The sequence below is a fragment of the Hemiscyllium ocellatum genome, chromosome 9 (assembly GCF_020745735.1).
Source record: "Hemiscyllium ocellatum isolate sHemOce1 chromosome 9, sHemOce1.pat.X.cur, whole genome shotgun sequence".
In the NCBI taxonomy this organism is placed as follows: Eukaryota; Metazoa; Chordata; class Chondrichthyes; order Orectolobiformes; family Hemiscylliidae; genus Hemiscyllium; species Hemiscyllium ocellatum.
The window spans coordinates 29,674,530-29,699,221 of record NC_083409.1 but is presented as its reverse complement, the minus strand read 5'-3'; the positions used below and the strand labels follow the sequence as shown (position 1 = coordinate 29,699,221).

Genomic DNA, 24,692 nt, shown 5'->3' with positions numbered 1-24,692 from the left:
AGATGCAAATGGTCCCGGTTCTTTTTTGATTATAGGACCACCCTTCATGGAACTACAGGGAAATCTCCAGCAGAGAAGACTCCACACCAGATTAAATTGGATCTTTCTGATCTTGAGGGGTTTGGGTGGGGGAAGAGGAGAATGAAGTGGCTTCAGGAACGCCAAGGCTGGACATATGACTCCTCTAAGCGACAGAGACAGTTTACTTCAGGGGGTGAAGTTTGGTGTAGGAATTACAGGAATGGCCTTGCATGGATAAGAGGCATTGTCAATGTGAGGTCAGGTTCAGTGATGTACAAAGTTCAGGTATGCGGCGGTCCTGAACAAGCACATATGAAAGCTGCATTCTTACAAAGGGGATGGAGTTGTTCAGGGAGAGGTGGGCGCCGCAGGGAGTGGAGTGCATCATTTCCCCCTCCAACTCTATTTTGATTTAGTCTCTGCCCTCCCCTTCACTGTTTGATCACACAGCATTGCCCTTTGATGTGAAGGGCACTGCTTGTCCCAGGCCACTCGGGTGTCTTCCTATTTTTCCTGGTGGTGGAAACTGAATAAAGATTCATGCACTTTGCGTCTCTCACGGTGTCTCACACTTGCACGCACACACCATGGGTGCTGGGGAAAAATAAGCACTACCACAATTAGGTGGTAGTGTGGGGGTTAATAATAAAAAAAAATTCAGGTGACACATATAAACTGGAGTGTTTCAATTTTTTGATCACACAGCATTGCCCTTTGACATGAAGGGCACTGCTTGTCAGTGGACCACTCGGGTGTTTTCCTATCTTCTTGGTGGTGGAAATTAAATAAAGACTTGTGCATTTCGTGTCTAGAAAAAAAAAACAGTGTCAGGTCCAGGCAGCGGGCCGTGGAGGGGGTCGTTAGGGCCGAATGCCTGCCCCTCTTCCGCGGTTATGTTAGAGCCCGGGTGTCCTTGGAGAAGGAACATGCGGTCTCCACCAACACCCTGGAATTGTTCAGGGAGAGGTGGGCGCCGCAGGGAGTGGAGTGCATTATTTTCCTCTCCAATGCAATTTTGATTTAGTCCCTGCCCTCCCCTTCACTGTTTGATCACACAGCATTGCCTTCTGATGCGAAGGGCACTGCTTGTCACTGGACCACTCGGGTATTTTCCTATTTTTCCTGGTGGTGGATATAAGATTTGTACACTTTGTGTCTCACTGTGTCTCATACCTGCACACAACATGGGTGCTGGGGGAAAAAATAAGCACTACTGCAATTAGGCGGTAGTGTGGGGGTTAGCAAAAAAAAGGAAAAACAAACAGGAGTGTCAGACATCCTGTTCACTCTGAGAGCTGGCTCTGAGGGAAAAAAAAAGAGTGTCAGGTCCAGGCAGCGGGCCGTGGTGGGGGTCGTTAGGGCCGACTGCCTACCCCTCTTCCACAGTTACGTTAGAGCCCGGGTGTCTCTGGAGAAGGAGCACGCGGTGTTCACCAACACCCTGGAATTGTTCAGGGAGAGGTGGGCTCCGCAGGGAGTGGAGTGCATTATTTCCCCCTGCAACGCAATTTTGATTTAATCCTTGCCCTCCCCTTCACTGTTTGATCATGCAGCATTGCCCTTTGATGTGAAGGGCACTGTTTGTCACTGGCCACTCGGGTGTTTGGTTTTTTCCTGGTGGTGGAAATTTAAATAAAGATTCGTACACCTTGTGTCTTTCACAATGTCTCACACCTGTACACACACAACATGGGTGCTGGGGAAAAATTAGCACTAAAAGAAAGTGTCAGAGGTTCAGTTCACTCTGAGAGCTAGCTCTAAGCGAGCTGGCTCAGTGTCAACGACTTTTCTTTATAAGTAGAGGGTGACTTGGTGATAATTATTTCATTTCCATCAAAATTAACTCACCAAGTTTACTGCTTCCATCCTGCTGATAGTCGGGGAACTGTCCTTCAGATGGAACACTGACTGTGCGCCGTAGCATTCGGCCTTTTGAGGACTCCATTTGCTGGTCTTGCAACATGTCAACATTCACCTGTGTGAAAATGAGAATGGTCAACTCCAGAGGCATCAAGAAAATACTTACAATTAGTAGGTTTGCAGATGACACCAAAATTGGAGTGTAGAGGACAGCAAAGAGAGTTACCTCAGATTACAACAGGATCTGGACAAGATGGACCAATGGGCTGAGAAGTGGCGGATGGAGTTTAATTCAGATAAATGCGAGGTGCTGAATTTTAGGAAAGCAAATCTTAGCAGGACTTATACACTTAATGGTAAGTTCCTAGGGAGTGTTGCTGAACAAAGAGACCTTGGAGAGCAGGTTCATAGCTCCTTGAAAGTGGAGTCACAGGTAGATAGAATAGTGAAGAAGGCGTTTGGTATGCTTTCCTTTATCAATCAAGAGTATTGAGTACAGGAGTTGGGAGGTCATGTTGCGGCTATACAGGATATTGGTTAGGCCACTGTTGGAATATTGTGTGCAATTCTGGTCTCCTACCTATCAGAAAGATGTTGTGAAACTTGAAAGGGCTCAGAAAAGATTTACATGGATGTTGCCAGGGTTGGAGGATTTGAGCTAAAGAGAGAGGCTGAACAGGCTGGGGCTGTTTTCCCTGGAGCATTGGAGGCTGAGGGGTGACCTTATAGAGGTTTACAAAATTATGAGGGGAATGGATAGGATAAATAGACCAAGTCTTTTCCCTGGGGTGGGGGAATCCAGAACTAGAGGGCATAGGTTTAGGGTGAGAGGGGAAAGATATAAAAGAGACCTAAGGGGCAACTTTTTCACTCAGAGGATGGTACATGTATGGAATGAGCTGCCAAAGGATGTGGTGGAGGTTGGTACAATTGCAACATTTAAGAGGCATTTGGAGGTATATGAATAGGAAGGGTTTGGAGGGATATGGACCAGGTGCTGGCAGGTGGGACTAGATTGAGTTGGGATATCTGGTCGGCATGGAACCCTGCATTTCTCAGGCTAACCCACCTAGCCTGCACATCCCTGGACACGAGGAACAATTTAGCATAGCCAATTTACCTTATCTGCACGTCTGTGGACTGTGGGAAGGAACTGGAGCACCCGGAAGAAACCCATGCAAATACAGGGAGGATGTGCAGACTTCACACAGACAGTCACCTGAAGGTAGAATTGAACCTAGGTCCTTGGTGCTGTCAGGCAGCAATTCTTGAGCCATTCTTGTGAGATCCACTACAGTTCTGAATAGATTCTATGAATTCTTCCATTTACTATTTGGTGGTCTATTGACCACTGCCAACATTGTCCCCTTGTTATTTCTCAGATTAACCTATACATCATCTGATCCAAAATCATTTTGTGCTATTCCACATATTCCATCCTGTAGGAACAAGGCAACCTCACTATCCTTTTGTAATGCATGTCCTTTTGAAAAGTCATGCATCCCTGAATATTTGGTTCCCAACGTTGATCTCTTTGTGGTGGATTTACGTTCATAGCTATTAATCTCTATTTGTGCCATAAATTCATTTATTTTGCTCCACATACTATATGAAAATAATTAGTTAAAGAGCCAATATTAGTACTACCTTTTTGCCATATTTCCCCACCTTTGACCCTATTTCCAGCTTTTGTTTTACGGTTGTGGAGTCTGTACTTTCCTGTCCCATTCTCAGCATCATTTCCGAAACAGCAATCCTGCTATCTTTTTGCTTTAAAAGCCTATAACATCTCATCTCCAAAACACTCCCCATACTTAGTTAGTTTAAAGTTGTCTCGACAGGCCTCAGTATTGACTCACCATGACACTGCTCCCATTAAGGTTCAAGTGAAACAAAAACTGAAAGTGCTGGAAAAGCTCAGCAGGTCTGGCAGTATCTGTGGAGAGATCTGCCAGACGTGCTCAGCTTTTCCAGCAATTTCTGTTTTGCTTCTAATTTCCAGCATTCACAGTTTTCAGTTTTTCAGGTTAAAATGAAGCCTGTGTCACTGGGATAGTTTCCTTCTCCCCAAGCAGAAATGCCATTGCCCACGAACTGAAACCCATTCCTCCCACATTAATCTTTGAGTCATACATTTAATTCTTTGACTTAGTTTATCCGATGCTGGTATTTCTGTGGCTCAGGTGGTAATCCTGTGATTATTACCATGGAGGTTCTGCTTTCTAATTTAGAGTAGAGTAGCTTTTTGTTTGCCATTTTTATCGTATACAACTGATACAATAAAAACAAGACAGCGTTCCTCAAGTACCGAGGGTGCTACATTGACAGCACAAACTACACAATCGTACATGGCATAAAGTGTTTAAGTAGTGGGAAACCCACAAGTTACTGTTCAAATTCTTCCAACAGAACCTCCTTTCTAGTCCTATCAACAATGACAATGGCAACTGGATCCCTCCCATCTGACTCCAGGTTCCTCTCTAGCCTCGAGGAGATGTATATTGCCCTGTAACTAAGCAGGTTCATGCCTCCAGAGAACACTACTTAATGACACTGCCTGATACCACAACTACAATGCTGTTGTTTGCCTCACTTGCATCGTTCCCTATGTAACAGTGTCAGGGTCAGTTGGCAAATTTTCATCGCAGTCCCCAGACTTGTCTTCACAGCTTGCAAGAACCCTATAAGGACTTGGTAAAAACAGTACAGAAAAGTTTTTCCTCATGACAGCATTACTTCTTTTGCAGTTTACTTTTCAGCAGTATCATCTAGATATCAAGCATTCCACCAATGGGTACAGCCTTTCTTGATCTGTTCTGTCGAGATCCTTCATGATTTCAAGTGCCTCCATTAAAGCTTCTCTGGAACATATTTTCCCGATGGAGTTCAACCCCAACTTATCTAATCTATTCACATAACTGGGTATCCTGCACTCCAGGAATAATAGTCCTGAATCTTCCCTTGCAGCGACCGGAAAACCTCTACAAACTTCTTTTTGAGTGTGGTGTCCAGAATTGGCCACATGAGTGCAACTGAGATCAAGCTAGGTTTTATAAACATTCATTAATTCTTCCTTGCTCTTGCACAATATATCTCTCTTTAATCAAGGCCAGGATCCCCTATGTCTTTCTAATAATTTTCTCAACATACTCTGCCACCATCAATTTCTCCCTCTGTTTCAGAGCATTGTTTAGCATTGCATCCTCTGTTTTATATTTCCTCCTTACTGTGAAAACAACCCATAACACCTTACATCACACAGCTCTGCATTCAATTTAATTATCTATATTTCCATTCATTGCTCCAGCCTACATCCTTTTCACTGTCACTATCCTGCTCAGTTTCTGAATACTCCCAAGTTTATGTTATTTGCAAATTTTAAAACTATGCTGTATTTATTGTAATATTGTGTACTTCAATCTTACCAACACCTTCCAATGTAGCACCTTAGTAAATTTTGAAAATCCATATTGTATCTTTATTCACATATACAAAATAGAAACATAAACCACTACATTTTTGAACAATTGACACAAAGCACTCCTTTAACTTGTCAGGTATGAGATGCCTTTTATATATTTCTCTGAGTGGCTGAATTCATTTAACCCCAGTCTTCTGATGTGAACATTAATTTTAGCAATTGTGAAGCTCACTCATTATCCATGTTGGGATGACTCATCTCTGGTGACCAGATTTACAGCACTCTGGTTTCTCTGGGAGACATTAAACTTGAAACATCTTCAGTCTATTGAGACAAACTGTGGCAAGAGGAATGTTTGAAAAACTGAACAAAATTCCTGCTATTTTTTTTGATCTGCTTCATTGATTTATGGGATGTGGGCATTGCTAGCAAGGTCAGAATTTGCCTTGAACTCAGCAATTTCAGGGTGCAGTTTGGAGTCAATTACATTGTTGTGATTCTGGAGTCACATGCAGGCCAGACCAGGTAAACAACAGATTTAAATTAGAGTGGCAAGAGGATGGAAACCTAAGCAGGATGACAGAGGAGGAAGAAACATGCACAGAAACAAAACACAGAAAGGTAAGCAACAAAAATGGAAAGCAATAAAAGCATGGGAGAAAAACAAATGGGGCCACAGTGCAAAATAAAACTAAGATGACTAACATGGTTAGAAAGACATGTCTAAAAGGTTTCATATCTTAATGAATGGATCATTCACAAGATAGGTATAAGTGGTTATGATAAGATTGAGATTATAGAGACACAGCTGCAGGATGACCAAGGATTGAAAATTAAGTTCCATGGGTATTCAGTATTTTGGAGGGACAGACAAAAAGAAAAAGAACACTGGATAGCATTGTTAGTAAATTCAATGCAATAGTGAGGAAGAAATTGCCTAAAAAACTCATCATGTAGAATCTATGTGGGTGGAGATAAGATACATCAAGAGGCAGAAAACATTGTTGGGATTGTTTATAGGCCCCTAAAGACTAGTGAAGATACAGGGGAAGATATTAAACAAAAAAAATCAGGGACACATGCAATAAGGGTACAACTGTAATCATGAGTGATTTTAATTTATATGTAGATTGAACAACCCAAACTAACAATGATATTGTAGAGGAGGATTTCCTGGGGTGTACACATGATTTTTATTACACCAACTTCAGAACAGGCTATTCTAGACTGGATAGAATGCAATGAGAAAGGTTTAATTAATAATCTTATTGGTACCAGATTCATTGGGGAGCAGCAACCATAATATGATTAAATTCTTCAAAAAGGTAGTGTGAAGTAGTCTGATGAAAAATTCGGGTCTTAAACCTCAATAAAGTGAGCCACAAATGTATGAAACTCAAAGTGGCAAAGATAAATTGGGGAAACTTATGAAAATGGATGATGATAAATAGGCAAAGGCTAATGTTCAAAGAACATATGCATGAATTACAACAATTACTGATTCATGTCTGGCACAAAAAAAAACAAGGAAAGGTTGCTCAACCATAGCTTATAAAAGAAATATGGGACAGTTTAGATCTAGGGAAGAGACATAAAATGCCAGAACAGGCAGCAAGTCGGAGGTTTCACAGTATTTTAGAATTCAGCAAAATAGACTGAAAAGTTTGATCAACAGGAAGAAACACAGCAGAACAATAAAATTGCAAGCAAGTGGACCTGGAAATACTGGATGAAACAGTAGTCACCTTCCAAAATTCTTTCAACTCTGGAGATGTTCCTCCAGATTGGAGGGTAGCAAATATAACCCTGCTATTTAAAAAGGGAGGTAGAGAAAACACTGAACTACAGATCAATTAGCCTGACATCAGTCGTGAGGTAAATGCGAGAGTCTATTTCAAAATGTGTGTTAAAGAACGTTTGGAAAACATTAGTGGAATTGGACAAAGGCAGCATGATCAATGAAAGATACATCATGCTAACAAATCTACTGGGTTTTTTTGAGGATGTAAGTAGTAGAGTATACCCCATATACATTTTATCATTAATTGAATGGTTCCTTTCTTTAAGCAACCCAAATAATTATTTGTCTGAATCATACAACTTAGCGCTGCATTAGACATTAACCAAATAAAAAAAGTGCATGACTTTAAATTGTTCTTGTGAGAGATGAGTGACGGTGCAGAGGGTGATGCGTGTATGGAGTGAACTGCCAGAGGAAACGGTGGTGGCTGGTCCAATCACAACATTTAAATGGAATCTGGATGAGTACATGAATAGGAAGGGTTGAGAGTGATATGGGCCAAATGCTGGCAAATGGGATTAGATTTATTTAGGATTTTTGGTTGGCATGGACAAGTTAGAGTGAAGGGTCTGTTTCTAGCTGTATATGTCCATGACTCTATGTTGTACGTGTCTTTAACTGATTCTATTTCAATGCTGATATTTGTCTCAGATGCATACGATCAGATGTCAAATTAGAGTGTTTAACTGGCCAAATTATCGATAAATTCTGCAATTATTTAAAATATATATTCATGACTTAGATGAGGAAAGTGAATGCACGAGAACTAATTTTGCAGATGACACAAAAAGAGAAGATGGGAAAGCATATGGAGTATCTACACAGGGATAGAGACAGTTAAACGAGTGAGCAAAAACTTGGCAGACAGAACACAATGTGGTAAAATGTGAATTCATGTTATGCATTTTGGCAGGAAGAGTTAGAGGACCTGAATATCATTTAAATAGTGAAAGACTGCAGAAAGCTACAGCATCGAGGGGGCTGGCAGCCCTTCTGCATAAATCAAAAAACGGTGCACCCAAGTTCAGTGGAAAATAGGGAAAGCAAATAGAAATTTGCCCTTTACTTCAAAGGGAATAGAGTATAAAAATAGTAGGGTCAAGCAAAAACTATGCAAGACCACAGTTGGAATACTATGAACAGTTTTTGTCCCCTCACCTAAGGAACGACATACTAGAGGCAGCCTTGAGAAAGTTCACTAGGTTGATCGCAGGTATGGTGGGACTGCTTTAAGGAGAGGTGGAGCAGGTTGGGCTTCTATTCATTCGAGTTTAGGAAAATGAAAGGTGACCTTACTGAAGTATACAAGATTCTTAACTGACTTGGCAATGTCTATGGTGAGGGATTGTTTCCCTGGTAAAAAAGTCTCGGACCAGAGGGGGCACAATCTAAAAATAAAAATGACAGATTGCCCATTTATGACAAAGATTGAGTGAAATTTCTTCTCGGAGGGTGGTGAATTTGTGGAATTCTTTTGCAGCAGAGGGCCATCAAGGCTGGGTCATTACATATATTCAAGGCTCTGAGAGACTGAGTTTTTTTAAAACTGGTAAGTGAACCAAATTTCTGGAGAAAAGGCAGGGAAGTGAATTTGAGAATTACTAGATCCACCATGATCTATTTGAATGGTGAAGCAGATGATGGGATTAATGTTCTATTTCTGCTTTTGCATCTTATAATCAATAAATGCTGATGAAACCAGTAACTTTGACACCCCATGAACAAAGATCTTTTAAAAATTTTCTTCTGTTGTTATAAGATTTCTTCCTACCTTTCTAGCATCCTCCAGCCGTATGAGCCAGTAATACTGCACTCTGGCCACCTTTTGACCTCTTCCCTGCATCTTCCTACCTTCTCCGCTCATCAGAGCCTTTAGCCATCTCCTCCGCAATGGACAGTCTTTCCCAGATTGTTCTTACCTTTCACTCTGCGACCCTTCTAGCCTTCTTCAGAAACCTCCCTCTTTGACCATGTGTTCAGTCAGTTCTGAACTCAGTGTGGATTTCAGTGTCACTGTGTTAAAGTTGCTGGATGTGTGCAATTTATTGTCTTGAGCCTTTTACTGGTGGGAACGAACAAAGTGTAAGAAGTTTGAAAAGGGAGTATAAATTGGTGTGTTCAAAATGTTGCCAAACTTGTCTTCTTTTAAATAGTTGTTAGCTTCTAGAAGAAAAGGAAGATCTCCACAGTTGAGATCCAGCATGGGGATGAAAAGAATTGTAACTGAGATGGTGGCAGTAAAGTTTGAAGGTGGCACACAAGAAATGCAGTTGTAAGAGGGGCATTGTATAAGGTGATTGGATACAAGCAGAATGCAATGTTTTAAAGAAGCAATGAGAGCAACAGACTATCAATTTACAGATAAGTGCTTAGCATACAGAGATGAGAAGAGTTGCCCAAGTGAATACAAGCTGTTCAACGAGTAAAAAGTGAGGTCTGCAGATGCTGGAGATCAGAGCTGAAAATGTGTTGCTGGTTAAAGCACAGCAGGTTAGGCAACATCCAAGGAACAGGAAATTCGACGTTTCAGGCCAGAGCCCTTCATCAGGAATGAGGAGAGGGTGCCAGGCAAGCTAAGATAAAAGGTAGGGAGGAGGGACTTGGGGGAGGGGCGATGGAGATGTGACAGGTGGAAGGAGGTCAAGGTGAGGGTGATAGGCCGGAGTGGGGTGGGGACAGAGAGGTCAGGAAGAAGATCGCACCTGCACCTCCACACACATCATCTATTGCATCCGCTGCACCTGATGTGGCCTCCTCTATATTGGGGAGACGGGCCGCCTACTTGCGGAACGCTTCAGGGAACACCTCTGGGACGCCCGGACCAACCAACCCAACCACCCAGTGGCTCAACAGTTCAACTCTCCCTCCCACTCCACCGAGGACATGAAGGTCCTTGGACTCCCCCATCAGCAGAACATAACAACACGACGGTTGGAGGAAGAGCGCCTCATCTTCCACCTGGGAACCCTCCAACCACAAGGAATGAACTCAGATCTCTCCAGTTTCCTCATTTCCCCTCCCCCCACCTTGTCTCAGTCGGTTCCCTCAACTCAGCACCGCCCTCCTAACCTGCAATCTTCTTCCTGACCTCTCCGCCCCCATCCCACTCCGGCCTATCACCCTCACCTTGACCTCCTTCCACCTATCACATCTCCATCGCCCCTCCCCCAAGTCCCTCCTCCCTACCTTTTATCTTAGCCTGCCTGGCACACTCTCCTCATTCCTGATGAAGGGCTCTGGCCCGAAACGTCGAATTTCCTGTTCCTTGGATGCTGCCTAACCTGTTGTGCTTTAACCAGCAACACAATTTCAAGCTGTTCAACGGTCAGGTTTGATCTTGTAGGGCTGGTGTTGAAAAGTAGCTCGACATCCACAAGTGACAAGAAAGAATGACACATACTTGAGATTCAAGGTGGAACTGGTTAAAGAATGGCTGACAAATGTGGTACTGAGCAGAGAGAGAGAGAGAGCGCGCGAAAGGAGAGCACGCGAGAGAGTCAAAGAGAAAGAGAGAGAGAAAACTAGTTTACAACACAAGATTCCTTTCCTCTTTCGTTTTATATCCATGAGGTGGAAAGGTTGTCTTGTAGAGAGAAGGTGAACCGTTGGGCATATGTTCATTCGAGTTCAGAAGAATGTTAGGTGCTTGTCTGGAAGCATACATGGTTCTGAGCGGATGCGACAAGGGAGTTGCTAAAAACATCTCTTCCTCCTCCCCACAAGCCCTTGGGCCAATTAGTACTAACAGAAACCATTTTAAAATAAGAAGTGTCTATTTTAAGAGTAAGATTAGGAGAAATTTCTTTCATGGAGCCCATTTCATCCAAGTAGAGAATTCCTGAGTGGGCTTTTCGATGCACACGAGGTTGAATTAGACTGATTTCTGATCTACAAGAGTCAGGCATTATGGAAGAAAATCTAGTTGAGGCCACGATCAGATCAGCTATCGATCATATCGAACAGCAGAGCAGGATCGAGGGGCTGGATGGCCTAATCTTGCCATTTGTTATAAATGAGACATACTGCTGACATAATATTTGATGCCACAGATCTCTCCTCCATACAACATTAACTCACTGCAGATTAATGTTTCCGCTTCCTATCCAGAGACTCTAAAATTGACTAAACTTCCCCCATTGACGTCCTAACAATGAACAACGTACTTGGCAGTTTTGGCTCTGCATATTTTCTGGTCGCTTTGTATAATTCTACTCCAAACACTGACTTACCAACTATTGGGAAAGGGCTAAAATCTAAACACATTTGTGATTTCTTTTTAAGAAGATATAATATCTGCAACTTTCCTTTGAAGGATCTTAAATCATGTTATCCTGTGGAGAATTTATAAAGTTATGTACTTCCATTCAAGTAACTTGATCCAATTACAACTTTGTTATAAATCTAATTCTATTTGTATGTAGTTTATTTCCTCCTAATTATGTCTTTGATGCATTCAGTTTACTCTCCCAGTGTGCCAACAAGTTCACACCTGAATCTCTGAGCTGGAAAGACCCAGAAAGTTCTGGATGTAGGTTTACTCACTGAGCTGGAGGGTTCACTTTCAGATGTTTTGTCACCAGGCAGTAATGCAGAGACTTGAACAAAAAGCTCTGCCAACCATCAAACCCAAACTTTGGGTTCACTACATGGATAACACCTTCACCAAACTAAACGAAACAAATTAGAGGAAACTTTCAGGACTATTAATAATACCCTTACTGGCATAAAATTCACCAAAAAGGAGGAAAACAACAACAAACTGCCATTCCGAGATGTCACAGGAGAGTGAATAGCCAATGGAGAACTTCAAACCAGTACCTACAGGAAAACAACACATACGGACCAAAAACTGAACTACAGAAGCAATCATCCCAGTGTTGCTTGCAGTTTTGATCTTCCTACTGGCAAAAGGACGTACTCACCATAGAAGGAGTGCAGTGGAGGTTCACTAGGCTGACAGCAGGGCTGACAAGACTGTTCTATGGGGACAGACTGCTTCAACTGGGCTTGTATTAACTAGAGTTCAGAAGGAAAAGAGGGGATCTAATTGAAATGTATTAAATTCTAACAGGGCTGACAGACTGGATGAAGGAAGGGTATTTTTTCCCTGGTTGGGGAGATTAGAAGTAGGGTTCACAGTCTAAGTATACAGTGTGTGCCATTTAGGACTGAGATGATGAAAGGTATCTTCACTCATTGGGGAATAAACCGATAGAAGTCTCTACTACAAAAGCCAACAACAGAAGATCAGGCACGATCGTATTAAATGGCAATGCAGGCTCAAAAGGTCGAATGTACTTCCCTGCTTCTAATTTCTACGTTTCTATTACCTTTACTGGAGGTCATTACTGAATCAGATTTTTTTTTAACAATCTATGATAGTTTCCTGGTCATCACTGACACTGGTTCTCAATTCCAGTTAGTATTTATTGGTGGAAAAAGCAGCAAAATGTAACTTACTTATGTATGTCATCAGACTCTATGCACTTTTCAGTATTACATCAGGATACTTAATTAACCCAAACCTTTTCCTACATTTTAATTCACACTGGCACACAGCTGTGTGAAACTTAATGCAAAGTATTAATTCAAATTTCTTATTTATTCATTCTTAATCAGATACATTTGGAAATGTCCCATCAGTCATCCACCTGCCGAACCGACACTTTTATTTTTGATGTTTATATAACATGCTTTACTATTATAACTTGTCAGTCTTTATTGATATCTTCTCTGTCCATCTGAATATATTTCCTTCCATTTCCTAGGATGCCTCTTTTTTGCATTCTAAACTTTAGGTTTTTTGACTGCCTCAAAATCTTTCAATTTTAATTTGGCTATTTCTCAAGGAATGTCTGTTTTTGCTGCATCACCTTTAAATCTTACTGCACAGGGTATTCCATCATCATAACTTCTGAATGTTTCACATGACCAGTCAATTATCTTTTCTACCAGTGCCAGGTCTACAAAGCAGCAGATTAAAAAATAATAGGCCAGAAAAGAAAACCAAAATAAACCATGGACAAGATCTCAATGGCAAATACACTCCTGAATATTTATACTCTAGTGATCCTTAACAGACATTTAATTTTCCAGGAATTAAGCATGACTATTCAAAAGGGAGTCACTAATTTTTCAAAGACTAGATTAAATTTACCAAAACAAATTTGATTTCTGACAATTTGTTACAAAAGCTCTGTACTGCGTTCAAAGTTTTCTGTTGTTCTGATATTCATCATTAATATACAGGGTATCTCAATATCTGCTGGCTGACTGATCCAAGTCTATCACTGCCTTTTATTGGTGTGCCAGATTCTGACTCGTTCCATTCAAAACATAAACATTCTTTGCAAATGAAATGGAAATATTAGCTTTCTTCTGACTATGAGTCTGTCTCAACTCAGATTTTCTTGAGCCTTAAAACATAAACATTTTCTGCTGGCACAAAATCAGAGCATCATTCTGTACATCTCTGTGACTCACTGACTCTATCATTCAGCACAGGAAGGCTGCTGAGCAAAGTGAGCAAAATGCACAGAGATGCCCATCAGGCAGAAGAAACTGTATCCTAATTTAAAGTTAGAAAACTGACAACAGTTTTGGTGGTTTTGAATTGTCAATGAATGACAACATTTGCATAATAAACCATCTACACTTGATAGCTGACATCTTTTAGCTTGACAATAACACACAAACAAAAATCTCACAATCCATGACAAACAGCTAATTGGCCATAACCAGGTTGATCATAATCTCATGAAAAAATCTTTCCATCTCTGATAAACTGTGAATATTCTCAAAGGAAATGGCCATGATTTTATGGTAACTTGACCACAAGAACAGCCCATCAGAACACTTCAGATGGAATTTCTCAAATAAATTCAGAAGGAATGAAAGATTGTTATTTTAAATTGGTGCAGTACTCTGTTGTAACACAGTTATATTAAATTCAAGTTTGGCCTTCCTTCACATATCCATTAAGTTCAGCATCACTGCCAATCATGCATATCTCATCCACTCCATCCTGGTTCTCCAATCAGGCACATTAAGTGAATAAGTTATATACTACATGAAATTTTTTGATAATTTCTTATGCTGTGAACAGTGGAAACTCTGCCCATTAATGCATAAATTTTGCAGACATTCTGCAGACCAACAAGAAGGATTCTATTAATTTTCCCAACTGAATGTCACAAATTGCCAAACTATCTAGCAAATGATCAACTCCAATGCTATCACCAATTAGTGCCTGCAACCGATGATAACTAATGCATACACTTTTATCATGTGTTTAAATTCAATTTTAATCTTTTTGAGTTGGTGTATTGATACAGCCTAAGAAGGATTTTAGACTGTATCAACACACTAACTAAAGGAGGTCAAAAATGAATTTAAACTCATGATAAAATTAGATTGGTTGATTGAGAAGTTTTATCTGAAAAAACTAGACTCTTTATTCAGCTTTGTAGCGAAATGAGTGATCTTAACTTTCTGTTCCACTTCAGTAACATAATTCAAAATGTGAATGTATGGGTGCCATTGCCGACCTATGATAATTTTGTATGAGATTGCACAGAATGACTTTCTCCAATCATTCATTCTATTGTTCAAAAGAAAGTAGTCCTAAAATAAGCAATTTTCAGTTATAACAATTAATTTTTAAAACATCAGTTTAAAACAAACAGAAACAAAAGGAATTATGACAACAGATTCTGTTTATGTCCTTGATGTGGTAAACTCTGTACATGAGTCATTCTGAATACTCAACTCATTTAAAGGACAGGGAACTCGTGAGAAACATGACACACTGACTGGCTGCATTTGGTAACCAAGAACTAGAATCCTTACTCAATACTGCCCAGTGCATTTTCTAGTATTTGTCTCAAAGGAAAATGTTGCAAAAGTCAGAGAAAGGAGGTCAGTTAAGGCAACGATATTCTGTAGAAATTAATCATTAAAAATAGTTTGGCTATGTTCCATCACATTGTAGATTTTCTTGAATACTGTACATCAAAAGCTACCTCTAGCAGAAAAAAAAAGGAATTTTGCCATTATTGGAAACACATACTTAATAATCTGGCAAAAAATAGTTACCAGTACAGCTAAATCTTACCTCTTCTTCCTTATTCAGAAGGATCATCTGGTTGTCAGTCAGCATGCAATATTTCTGATCCCAGGTTGTTTCAGTGTATGGAGACTGACCACATGATAGTCTGTGTGTGGGGGGACCTTTCACATCTGCAAACGAAAGGACATAAAATAGCTTGACTCTGAAAACTACAAAAAAGCAAAATATAATTAAGACTTTCAATACCTTTGTTACTTTAACAATTCTGTCATTCTCTCAAGCCATTCGAAATATAGTTGAATCTCTACTTTCTATCTCATGCACTTCAACATCATAACCTTCAACAAGCAAAGAAGTGCAAACAACCAAGAGAGAAGACATAGTCCATTTTTACTGTTATGATTCACCTCATGAAAGTGCATAGCATGTGAAATTATACATATAAAACTTTAACAAAGTCAGAGTGGCACAGTGGCTAGCACTGCTGCCTCACAGCACCACAGACCAGGGTTCAATTTCAGCCAAGAATGACTACCTGAGCAGAGTTGCACATTCTCCCTGCATCTGCATGGGTTTTGACCGGGGCTCCAGTTTCCTCCAAAGATGTGAAGCGTGAAGCTAGGTGGATCGGCAATGGGAACTACAAGTTTTGGGAGGGGGGTGGGGGGAGATTGGATGCTGGGATAGGGCTGGATGCTGTTCGGAGGGTGGTGCAGAGTCAATGGTCCAAATGGCCTCTTGCTGCATGTAGGGATTCTATTAGGATATCAAATACCTCCACCGATAGACAGAGGTATACTTTCTTCATGGTTTATAAGTCCATTTATCCATGAGCAATATATTTTTAAAAATAAATTGAACGAAACTGGAGACATAGATAGGATGTGCCCAAGAATAACTGAGTACTTAATGACCAAGAGGTAGATATGGATCTAGATCGTGGAATCTTATAAAAGATCCATGAACAGCAGTTGCAAACTTTAATAAAGTGGAGTTGTGTTTTATTTAAAACGCTGTTGACGTTTTTGTAATTTTGTGGATTTTGTCACAGCTTGCAATATGTAAGCAGGCTCTTCAGAACACCTCAGTAAGATGACCATTCATAGCAAAAAAATTTATTTTCAGTTATGTAGTTACAAATCATCAACCAGGTAGGAAAAAGGCTCAAAGAGCAACATATTTGTAATTAAGATTAGACTAGATTAGATTACCTACAGTGTGGAAACAGGCCCTTCGGCCCAACAAGTCCACACCGACCCGCCAAAGCGCAACCCACCCATACCTCTACACTTACCCCTTCACCTAACACGAAGGACAATTTAGCATGACCTAACCTGCACATCTTTGGATTGTGGGAGGAAACCGGAGCACTCGGAGGAAACCCACGCAGACACAGGAAGAATGTGCAAACGCCACACAGTCAGTCGCCTGAGGCGGGAATTGAACCCAGGTCTCCGGCGCTGTGAGGCAGCAGTGCTAACCACTGTGCATTAAGTTAAGTTAATGCAGTATGGCTCTACTGTGAGCTCTCTTCACTTGTTCAAATATGAGAGCAGAAATTATAAAACAAGTTGCTCAATATATGTATATTTTTAAATGTCTAAAGGTAATAAGTGTTTGCTATAATGGAATGCAGCCAAATACATCAAAGAAGTTCAAATTCCAGATGAATACAAGAATTAAGGAGTTTAAGTACTCTCACAAACCACTTTATGATTTTAAAATACTTTTTTCCAATGGATATATCTCCATGTAGACCATCAATATTAGCTCATAATCATTGGTAAATGTACTCATGACTCACTCCATTAGTGTTTTCAATTAACTTAATCATTGCAAAAATTAAACTGGAAGATGACGCTTTTCATCTCACACTCATCAGAACTCCTATTCCAGAAATACTCTTGAACAGGGAGACACCATTTTATATCGGATGAGACAGGGTGCTGATGAGTTGGGCCATCAGTGGCATTGAGATACAGCAAGAGCAGTTAACTGACAATCTTAACTCTCAGGGCAAGCAAGTTAATTCTGATTGGACAATGCATTGCCTTGGGTTTGCAGCAGAGTTTCATTGTCTTCATAACTTTTTTTTGAAAAAAAGATGCAATGTACAAATTCCTTTTGCTTAACTAAAACAGGACCTGGGTAGTATGCGGTTATAAGAATGCACAAATTCATCACACTGCAAGCCCTGCTGATGATCTTAAATTTGTCTCCAGTGTAACTCTTACCAAAATCCAGATTATTAAATAAACAATTTCCAACAGCAGAATCATATCAAATAGTGGATATAACTTTCTAAGACTTGCAAGCAGGGACTGGTGGAGCATAAGCAGCATGCTGTCAGCTGCAAATGGTCGATGGGGCATGCTGTTTGATATGTTCTGCCAGTCGTTGGGGCACTATATACATGTCATCACACCATCACGGGAACCTATATATTACATACCCAGCTATGTGGTAAGCAAAACATCTTTTTGGCATGGATTTGCTACATAATAGCAGTGTGAGACAACTATGGTTCACATTTTTGATATATGTTTCTCTTCTGAGGGTACCACTAAGGGTGAATGAATATTCATAATATGTAACAAGTGATGACTTGATCAGAGTATCAGTTATTAAGCAGGATAGTTTGATAAACTCTACTTCAGCATCAAGCTTCTGTGGTGACCTGATGGCTATGCCTGATTCACAAGGTTGCCAATAAGATTGATCTGTAGCACTATAGGCATTCTAGAGAAGGATCACTCAGTTGATATTGGGTATGGAGTGACTGTCTTTTGAACAGAGATTGCACAACTGTAGGAATCCAAATGTGTACATTGACTGGTGAACATAGGATTTTGGTTGACATTAGTTCAACCGCCTCAACAGATACATCAAGTAAAGGTAAATCATTTGAATGATTTTATTAAGCAGTGTAAAGAAATTCTTTGATGCAGCTGTGAATTGATATATTCAAATTTGTCATCAACATATACAATCAAAATTTGCAAAGGATAAGAGGTTAGTGGTCTTTCCATTGAAGATGTGCCTCTTGTGTTAACTAACAAAGCTGCTAGCAAGACTTGAGCATAAGGGAGATCCCATGTCAACAGCATCTATTTAGATGGACATGATGTCACTGAAATCGAACACAAGTGCATAAGTGGCTGAATCCAATGCTCACAGATTCAGTTACAGTTGATATCTCCAAATTGCAATTAAATAGTGACATAGTCCACATGTCAATGGGTTACAGAGTCATAGAATCATAGAGATGTACAGTATGGAAACAGACCCTTCGGTATAACCTGCCCATGCCGACCAGATATCTCAACCAAATCTAGTCCCACCTACCAGCACTCGGCCTATACCCTTCCAAACCCTTCCTATTCATATACCTATCCAAATGCCTCTTAAATGTTGCAATTGGTACCAGCCTCCACCACATCCTCTGGCAGTTCATTCCATACATGTACCTATGCCCTCTAGTTCTGGACTCCCCCACCCCAGGGAAAAGACTTGGTTTATTTATCCTATCCATGCCCCTCATAATGTTGTAAACCTCTGTAATGTCACTCCTCAGCCTCCGATGCTCCAGGGAAAACAGCCCCAGCCTGTTCAGCCTCTCTCTATAGCTCAAATCCTCCAACCCTGGCAACATCCTTGTAAATCTTTTCTGAACCCTTTCACGTTTCACAACATCTTTCCGATAGGAAGGAGACCAGAATTGCACACAATATTCCAACAGTGGCTTAACCAATGTCCTGTACAGCCGCAACATGACTTCCCAACTCCTGTACTCAATACTCTGACCAATAAAGGAAAGCATACCAAACACCTTCTTCACTATCCTACCTACTTGTGACTCCACTTTCAAGGAGCTATGAACCTGCACTCCAAGGTCTCTTTGTTCAGCAACACTCCCTAGGACCATACCATGAAGTGTATAAGTCCTGCTAAGATTTGCTTTCCCAAAATGCAGCACCTTGCATTTATCTGAATTAAACTCCATCTGCCACTTCTCAGCCCATTGGCCCATCTGGTCCGATCCTATTGTAACCTGAGGTAACCCTCTTCACTGTCCACTACACCTCCAATTTTGGTGTCATCTGCAAACTTACTAACTGTACCTCTTATGCTCGCATCCAAATCATTTATATAAATGATGAAAAGTAGAGGGCCCAGCATCGAACCTTATGGCACTCGTCCTCCCGTCTGAAAAATAAACCTCCACCACCACCCTCTGTCTTCTACCTTTGAGCCAGTTCTGTATCCAAATGGCTAGTTCTCCCTGTATTCCATGAGATCTAACCTTGCTAACCAGTCTCCCATGGGGAACCTTGTCAAACTAGGAGAAAGTGAGGACTGCAGATGCTGGAGATCAGAGCTGAAAAATGTGTTGCTGGACAAGTGCAGCAGGTCAGGCAGCATCCAAGAAGCAGGAGAATCGACGTTTCGGGCGTAAGCCCTTCTTCAGGAATGAGGAGGGTGTGCCAAGAAGACTAGGGAGGAGGAACTTGGGGGAGGGGCTTTTCTGTACCATTTTTCTTAAATAGTGGTAGCATGCTACCCAACCTTTGGCACCTCACCTGTGACTATCAATGATAGAAATACCTCAGCAAGGGGCCCAGGAATCACTTCCTTAGCTTCCCACAGAGTTCTAGGGTACACCAGATCAGGTCCTGGGGATTTATCCACTTTTGTGCATTTCAAGACATCCAGCACTTCCTCCTCTATAATATGGATATTCTTCAAGATGTCACCATCTATTTCCCCACATTCTATATCTTTCATATCCTTCTCCACAGGATACAATGATGCAGAATATTCGTTTAATATCTCCCCCATCTCCTGTGGCTCCACACAAAGGCTACCTTGTTGATCTTTGAGAGGTTCTATTCTCTCTCTAGTTACCCTTTTGTCCTTAATGTATTTATAAAATCCCTTTGCATTCTCCTTAACTCTATTTGCCAAAGCTATCTCATGTCCCCTTTTTGCACTCACACCCCCTCCCCGATTTCCCTCTTATGTATACACCTACCGCTTTTATACACTTGTAAGGATTCACTCAATCTCTCCTAACTATACCTGACATATGCTTTCTTCTTTCGCTTAACCGAAAATTCAATTTCTCTAGTCATCCAGCATTCCCTATACCTACCAGCCTTTCCTTTCACCCTGACAGGAATATACTTTCTCTGGACTCTGAGATCCCTCTATACCAGCTGTCCCTGCCTGCAACCAGTGCCCCAAATAGTTTTTGAAAGTTCTTGCCTACTACTGTCAAAATTAGCCTTCCTCCAATTTGAAACTTCAACTTTTAAATCTGGTCTATCCTTTTCCAACACTATTCTAAAATGAATAGAATTATGGTCGCTGGCCCCAAAGTGCTCCCCAACTGACACCTCAGTCACCTGCTCTGCCTTATTTCCCAAGAGTAGGTCAAGTTTTGCACCTCCTCTACTAGGTGCATCCACATACTGAATCAGAAAATTTTCTTGTACACACTTAACAAATTTATCTCAATCTAAACCCTTAACACTGTTGCAGTCCAGTCTATGTTTGGAAAGTTAAAATCCCCTACCATAACCACCCTATTATTCTTACAGATAACTGAAATCTCCTCACAAATCTGTTTCTCAACTTCCTACTGACTATTAGGGGGTCGATAATACCATCCCAATAAAGGTGATCATCCCTTTCTTATTTCTCAGTTCCACCCAAATAACTTCCCTGGATGTATTCCCAGGAATATTCTCCCTCAGAACAGCTGTAATGCTATCCCTTATCAAAAATGCCACTCCCCCTCCTCTCTTGCCTCACTTTCTATCCTTCCTGTGGCATTTGTATCCTGGAACATTAAGCTGCCATCCTGTCCATCCCTGAGCCATGCTTCGGTAATTGCTATGATATCCCAGCCCCATGTTCTGAACAATGCCCAGAGTTCATCTGCCTTTCCTGCCCGGCCTCTTGAAATAAATGTAGCTTAATTTATGAGTCCTATCTTGATCTCTGCTTTGTTTCTTCGTGCCCTGACTGTTTTACCTGCTCCCTTTCCCAAATGGACTAGTGTCAGATTGATCTCTTTCCTCCCTACATCCCTGGGGTCCACCTTATCAGTTTAAATCCTCCCGAGCAGCTCTAGCAAAACATCCCTGCTAGTATATTAGTCCCCTTTCAATTCAGGTGCAATCCATCCTTCTTGCATATGACACTTCTACCCCAGAAGAGATTTCAATGATCCAAAAATGTGAGCCCTTCTCCCATGAACCAGCTCCTCAGCCATGCATTCATCTGCTCTATCCTCATATTCCTACTCTCACTAGCTCGTAGCACTGGGAATAATCCAGATATTACTATCTTCAAAGATTTCCTTTTTAACTTCCTGCCTAAATTTCGATATTCTCCCTTCAGAATCTCATCCTCTTCCCTGACTAATGTTACCAGGAGTAAAACATGGTTACAATGACGGTACCAATGACATTGTATGAAAATTCCAAACAGCCACCTCACTTCATCAGCGTTCTCAGGCCAGCAGGTTTTTTTGCCCTTTCCCAAATGTCGTATTTTACTTGAGTCTCAGCTGAGTATCAATAAAGATGGGAAAAGAATACACTTATTACAGATAATCAGTGTGGCATTGTGCCTGGGGACGTCTTGCCTCACAAATTTAGCTGAGTTTTTTTGAGGGAGTGAAGATGATGTTTGATGGGGGTACTAAAGCATTTGACAAGATCGTTCACAGCAGGCTAGTCCAGAAGATTGGGATCCATAGTGAGTTAAGTTGGATGCAAAACTGGTTTGGTCAGAGGGTAGTTGTGGAGGGGTATTTTTCTGACTGGACATCTGTGACCAGTGGTGTTCCACAGGGATCAGTACGAGGACTGTGTTGTTTAATATATATTATGACTAGGATGAAAATATAGGTAAATGAAAGTAAGAACTGCAGATGCTGGAGATCAGAATCGAGAGAGTGGTGCTGGAAAAGCACAGTAGGTCAGGCAGCATCCGAGGAGCAGGACAGTCGACGTTTCAGGCAAAAGCCCTTCATCAGGACTGAGTGAAAATGAAAATGTAGGTTGTCTGATTCGTAAGTGTGCAGATGACACCAATATTCATGGAGTTGTGAATAGTTGAGAAAGCTTGTCAAAAGGATAAAACAGAATATATATCAGTTGAAAAGCTAAGCAGAGAAATAGCAGATGGATTTTAATTTGGACAAACATGAGGTGACGCATTTTGGGATGTCAGAGGTATCTAATAAACGGCAGGACCCAGAGAAACAATGATGTATAAAGGGATCTCAGAGTCCAAGTCCATAATCCCCTGAAAGTGGCAATACAAGTCCAAAAGGTGGTAAGCTTGCCTTCAGTGGTTGCGGGTATTGAGTGTACAATTCAGCAGTCATGCTGCAACTGAATAAGACCTTAGTCAGAAAACAAAAGTGCTGGAGATCACAGTGGGTCAAACAGCATTCTTGAAGAGATAGCAAGCTAATGTTGAGGTCTAGATGTCTCTTCATTAGAGCTGAAGTGGTGTGGCGGGGGCAACATTTATACTGTAGTTGGAGGTGGTGAAGGAGAAAGGATGTTGATAGTTCAGATTAAGAATGTGACAATGGCAGAACAATGGTGTATCTCACTGCTAAACTTGAAAGAGCCAGTCCCACTGAGGTGAGGGAGGGGAGAGAGAACATGATGACAGAAAATGTTACAAGTTAAGGTACAAGAAAGGGTGGGAATAGGTATTGGTTCACAGTTTGAACTCAATATTAAGACCATAAGACCACAAGACATAGGAGTGGAAGTAAGGCCATTCGGCCCATCGAGTCCACTCCGCCATTCAACCATGGCTGATGGGCATTTCAACTCCACTTACCCGCATTCTCCCCGTAGCCCTTAATTCCTTGTAACATCAAGAATTTATTAATCTCTGCCTTGAAGACATTTAAAGTCCCAGCCTCCACTGCACTCTGCGGCAATGAATTCCACAGGCCCACCACTCTCTGGCTGAAGAAATGTCTCCACATTTCTGTTCTGAACTTACCCCCTCTAATTCTAAGGCTGTGTCATATTAAGTCCAAAAGGTTATAAATTCCCTAGTTTGGAGAGGAGATGGTGTTATTCCAGTTTGCACTGTGATTTGCTGGAGCACTGCAGCATGCTAGCAGGACGCTGTGTTAAAATGACCGGCTATGGGAAAGTCAGGGTCATGCTTGCTCATGTACTGCAAAGCAGCTGCCCATTTGCATCTGGTTTCTCCAATGTAGAGTAGACCATATTCCAGCACCACACTCTCAACTCTAACCTCCAGCATCTGCAGTCCTCACTTTGGCCATATTGGGTGCAGCGAATCCAACACACAAGATTGGAGATATAGGTGAAATGATGCTTTACCTGGAAAGACTGTTTAGGCCCTTGAATGATGAGCAAGGAAGAGATAAAGGGGCAGGTGTTGCACCTTCTGTGGTTACATGGGAAGGTCCCGTGGGAAGAGGGAGTGATGTTAGTGGACGATGAATGAACTAGGATGTCCCAGAGAGAACGATCCCTGCGGAATGCAAATGGGAAGTGAGGGGAAGATGCATTTGGTGGTGGCGTTCTGCTGGAGTTGTCTAAAATTACGAAGAATGATCCTTGAAATGTGGAGGCTGGTGGAATGAAAAGTGAGGACAAAGGCAACCCGATCATGCTGTTGAGTAATGACAGGAGGCAAGGGCGGAAGCATGGGTGATAGGTTGGATGTGGTTGAGAGCCCTGTCAACCACAGTGGGCAGGAAACCACAATGATAGAAGAAAACAGACATCTCAGCAGCACTATTTTGGAAGGTAGCATCATTTGAGCACTTGTAACGTAGGCAAAGGAACTGGTAGAATGGATTAAGTCTTTGCAGGACGTAGAGTGAAGGTACATGAAGACCTTCGTTAGGCCACATTTTGAGTATTGTGCGCAGTTCTGGTTATTACACACTACAGGAAGGATGTAAAAGATTAGATTAGATTCCCCACAGTATGGAAACAGGCCCTTCGGCCCAACAAGTCCATACCAACCCTCCGAAGAGTAACCCACCCAGACCCAGTCCCCTACCCTACATTTACCCCTGATACTATGGGCAATTTAGCATGGCCAATTCACTTGACCTGCACATTTTTGGATTGTAGGAGGAAACCAGATACCCGGAAGAAACCCACGCAGACACGGGGAGAATGTGCAAACTCCACACAGACAGTTGCCCAAGGTGGGAATCAAACCCGGGTCCCTGGTGCTGTGAGGCAACAGTGCTAACCACTGAGCCACTGTGCCGCCCTAATTAACCTGGACTGGAGTCGATTAGATATGATATTAGACAAACGAATGATTTTCACAAGAGCATCAGAGATTGAGGAGTGGCCTAATATAAGTATCTGAAATTGAGAGGCATAGATAGAGTGAATATTCAGGGGTTTTTCTCCAGGGTTGAAATTTCAGATACTAAGGGACACAGTTTTAAGGTGAGAGAGAGAAAGCTTAAAGAAGATGGCTAAGGCAAG

The 24,692-nt window shown here is 41.5% G+C and overlaps 1 protein-coding gene across 4 annotated transcripts in view; it reads right to left on the bottom strand.

Moving 5' to 3' along the window:
- rasal2 (RAS protein activator like 2) overlaps positions 1 to 24,692 on the bottom strand; it is a 410,016-nt gene that overhangs the window by 213,715 nt on the left and 171,609 nt on the right. For all 4 annotated transcript variants that reach the window (XM_060830107.1, XM_060830105.1, XM_060830106.1 and 1 more), the window contains exons 2-3: positions 15,217 to 15,341; positions 1,870 to 1,996 (exon numbers count right to left, since the gene is read on the bottom strand). In XM_060830107.1, coding sequence (XP_060686090.1) covers positions 1,870 to 1,996; positions 15,217 to 15,341 — 252 coding nt within the window. The remainder of the gene's footprint in view (positions 1 to 1,869; positions 1,997 to 15,216; positions 15,342 to 24,692) is intronic.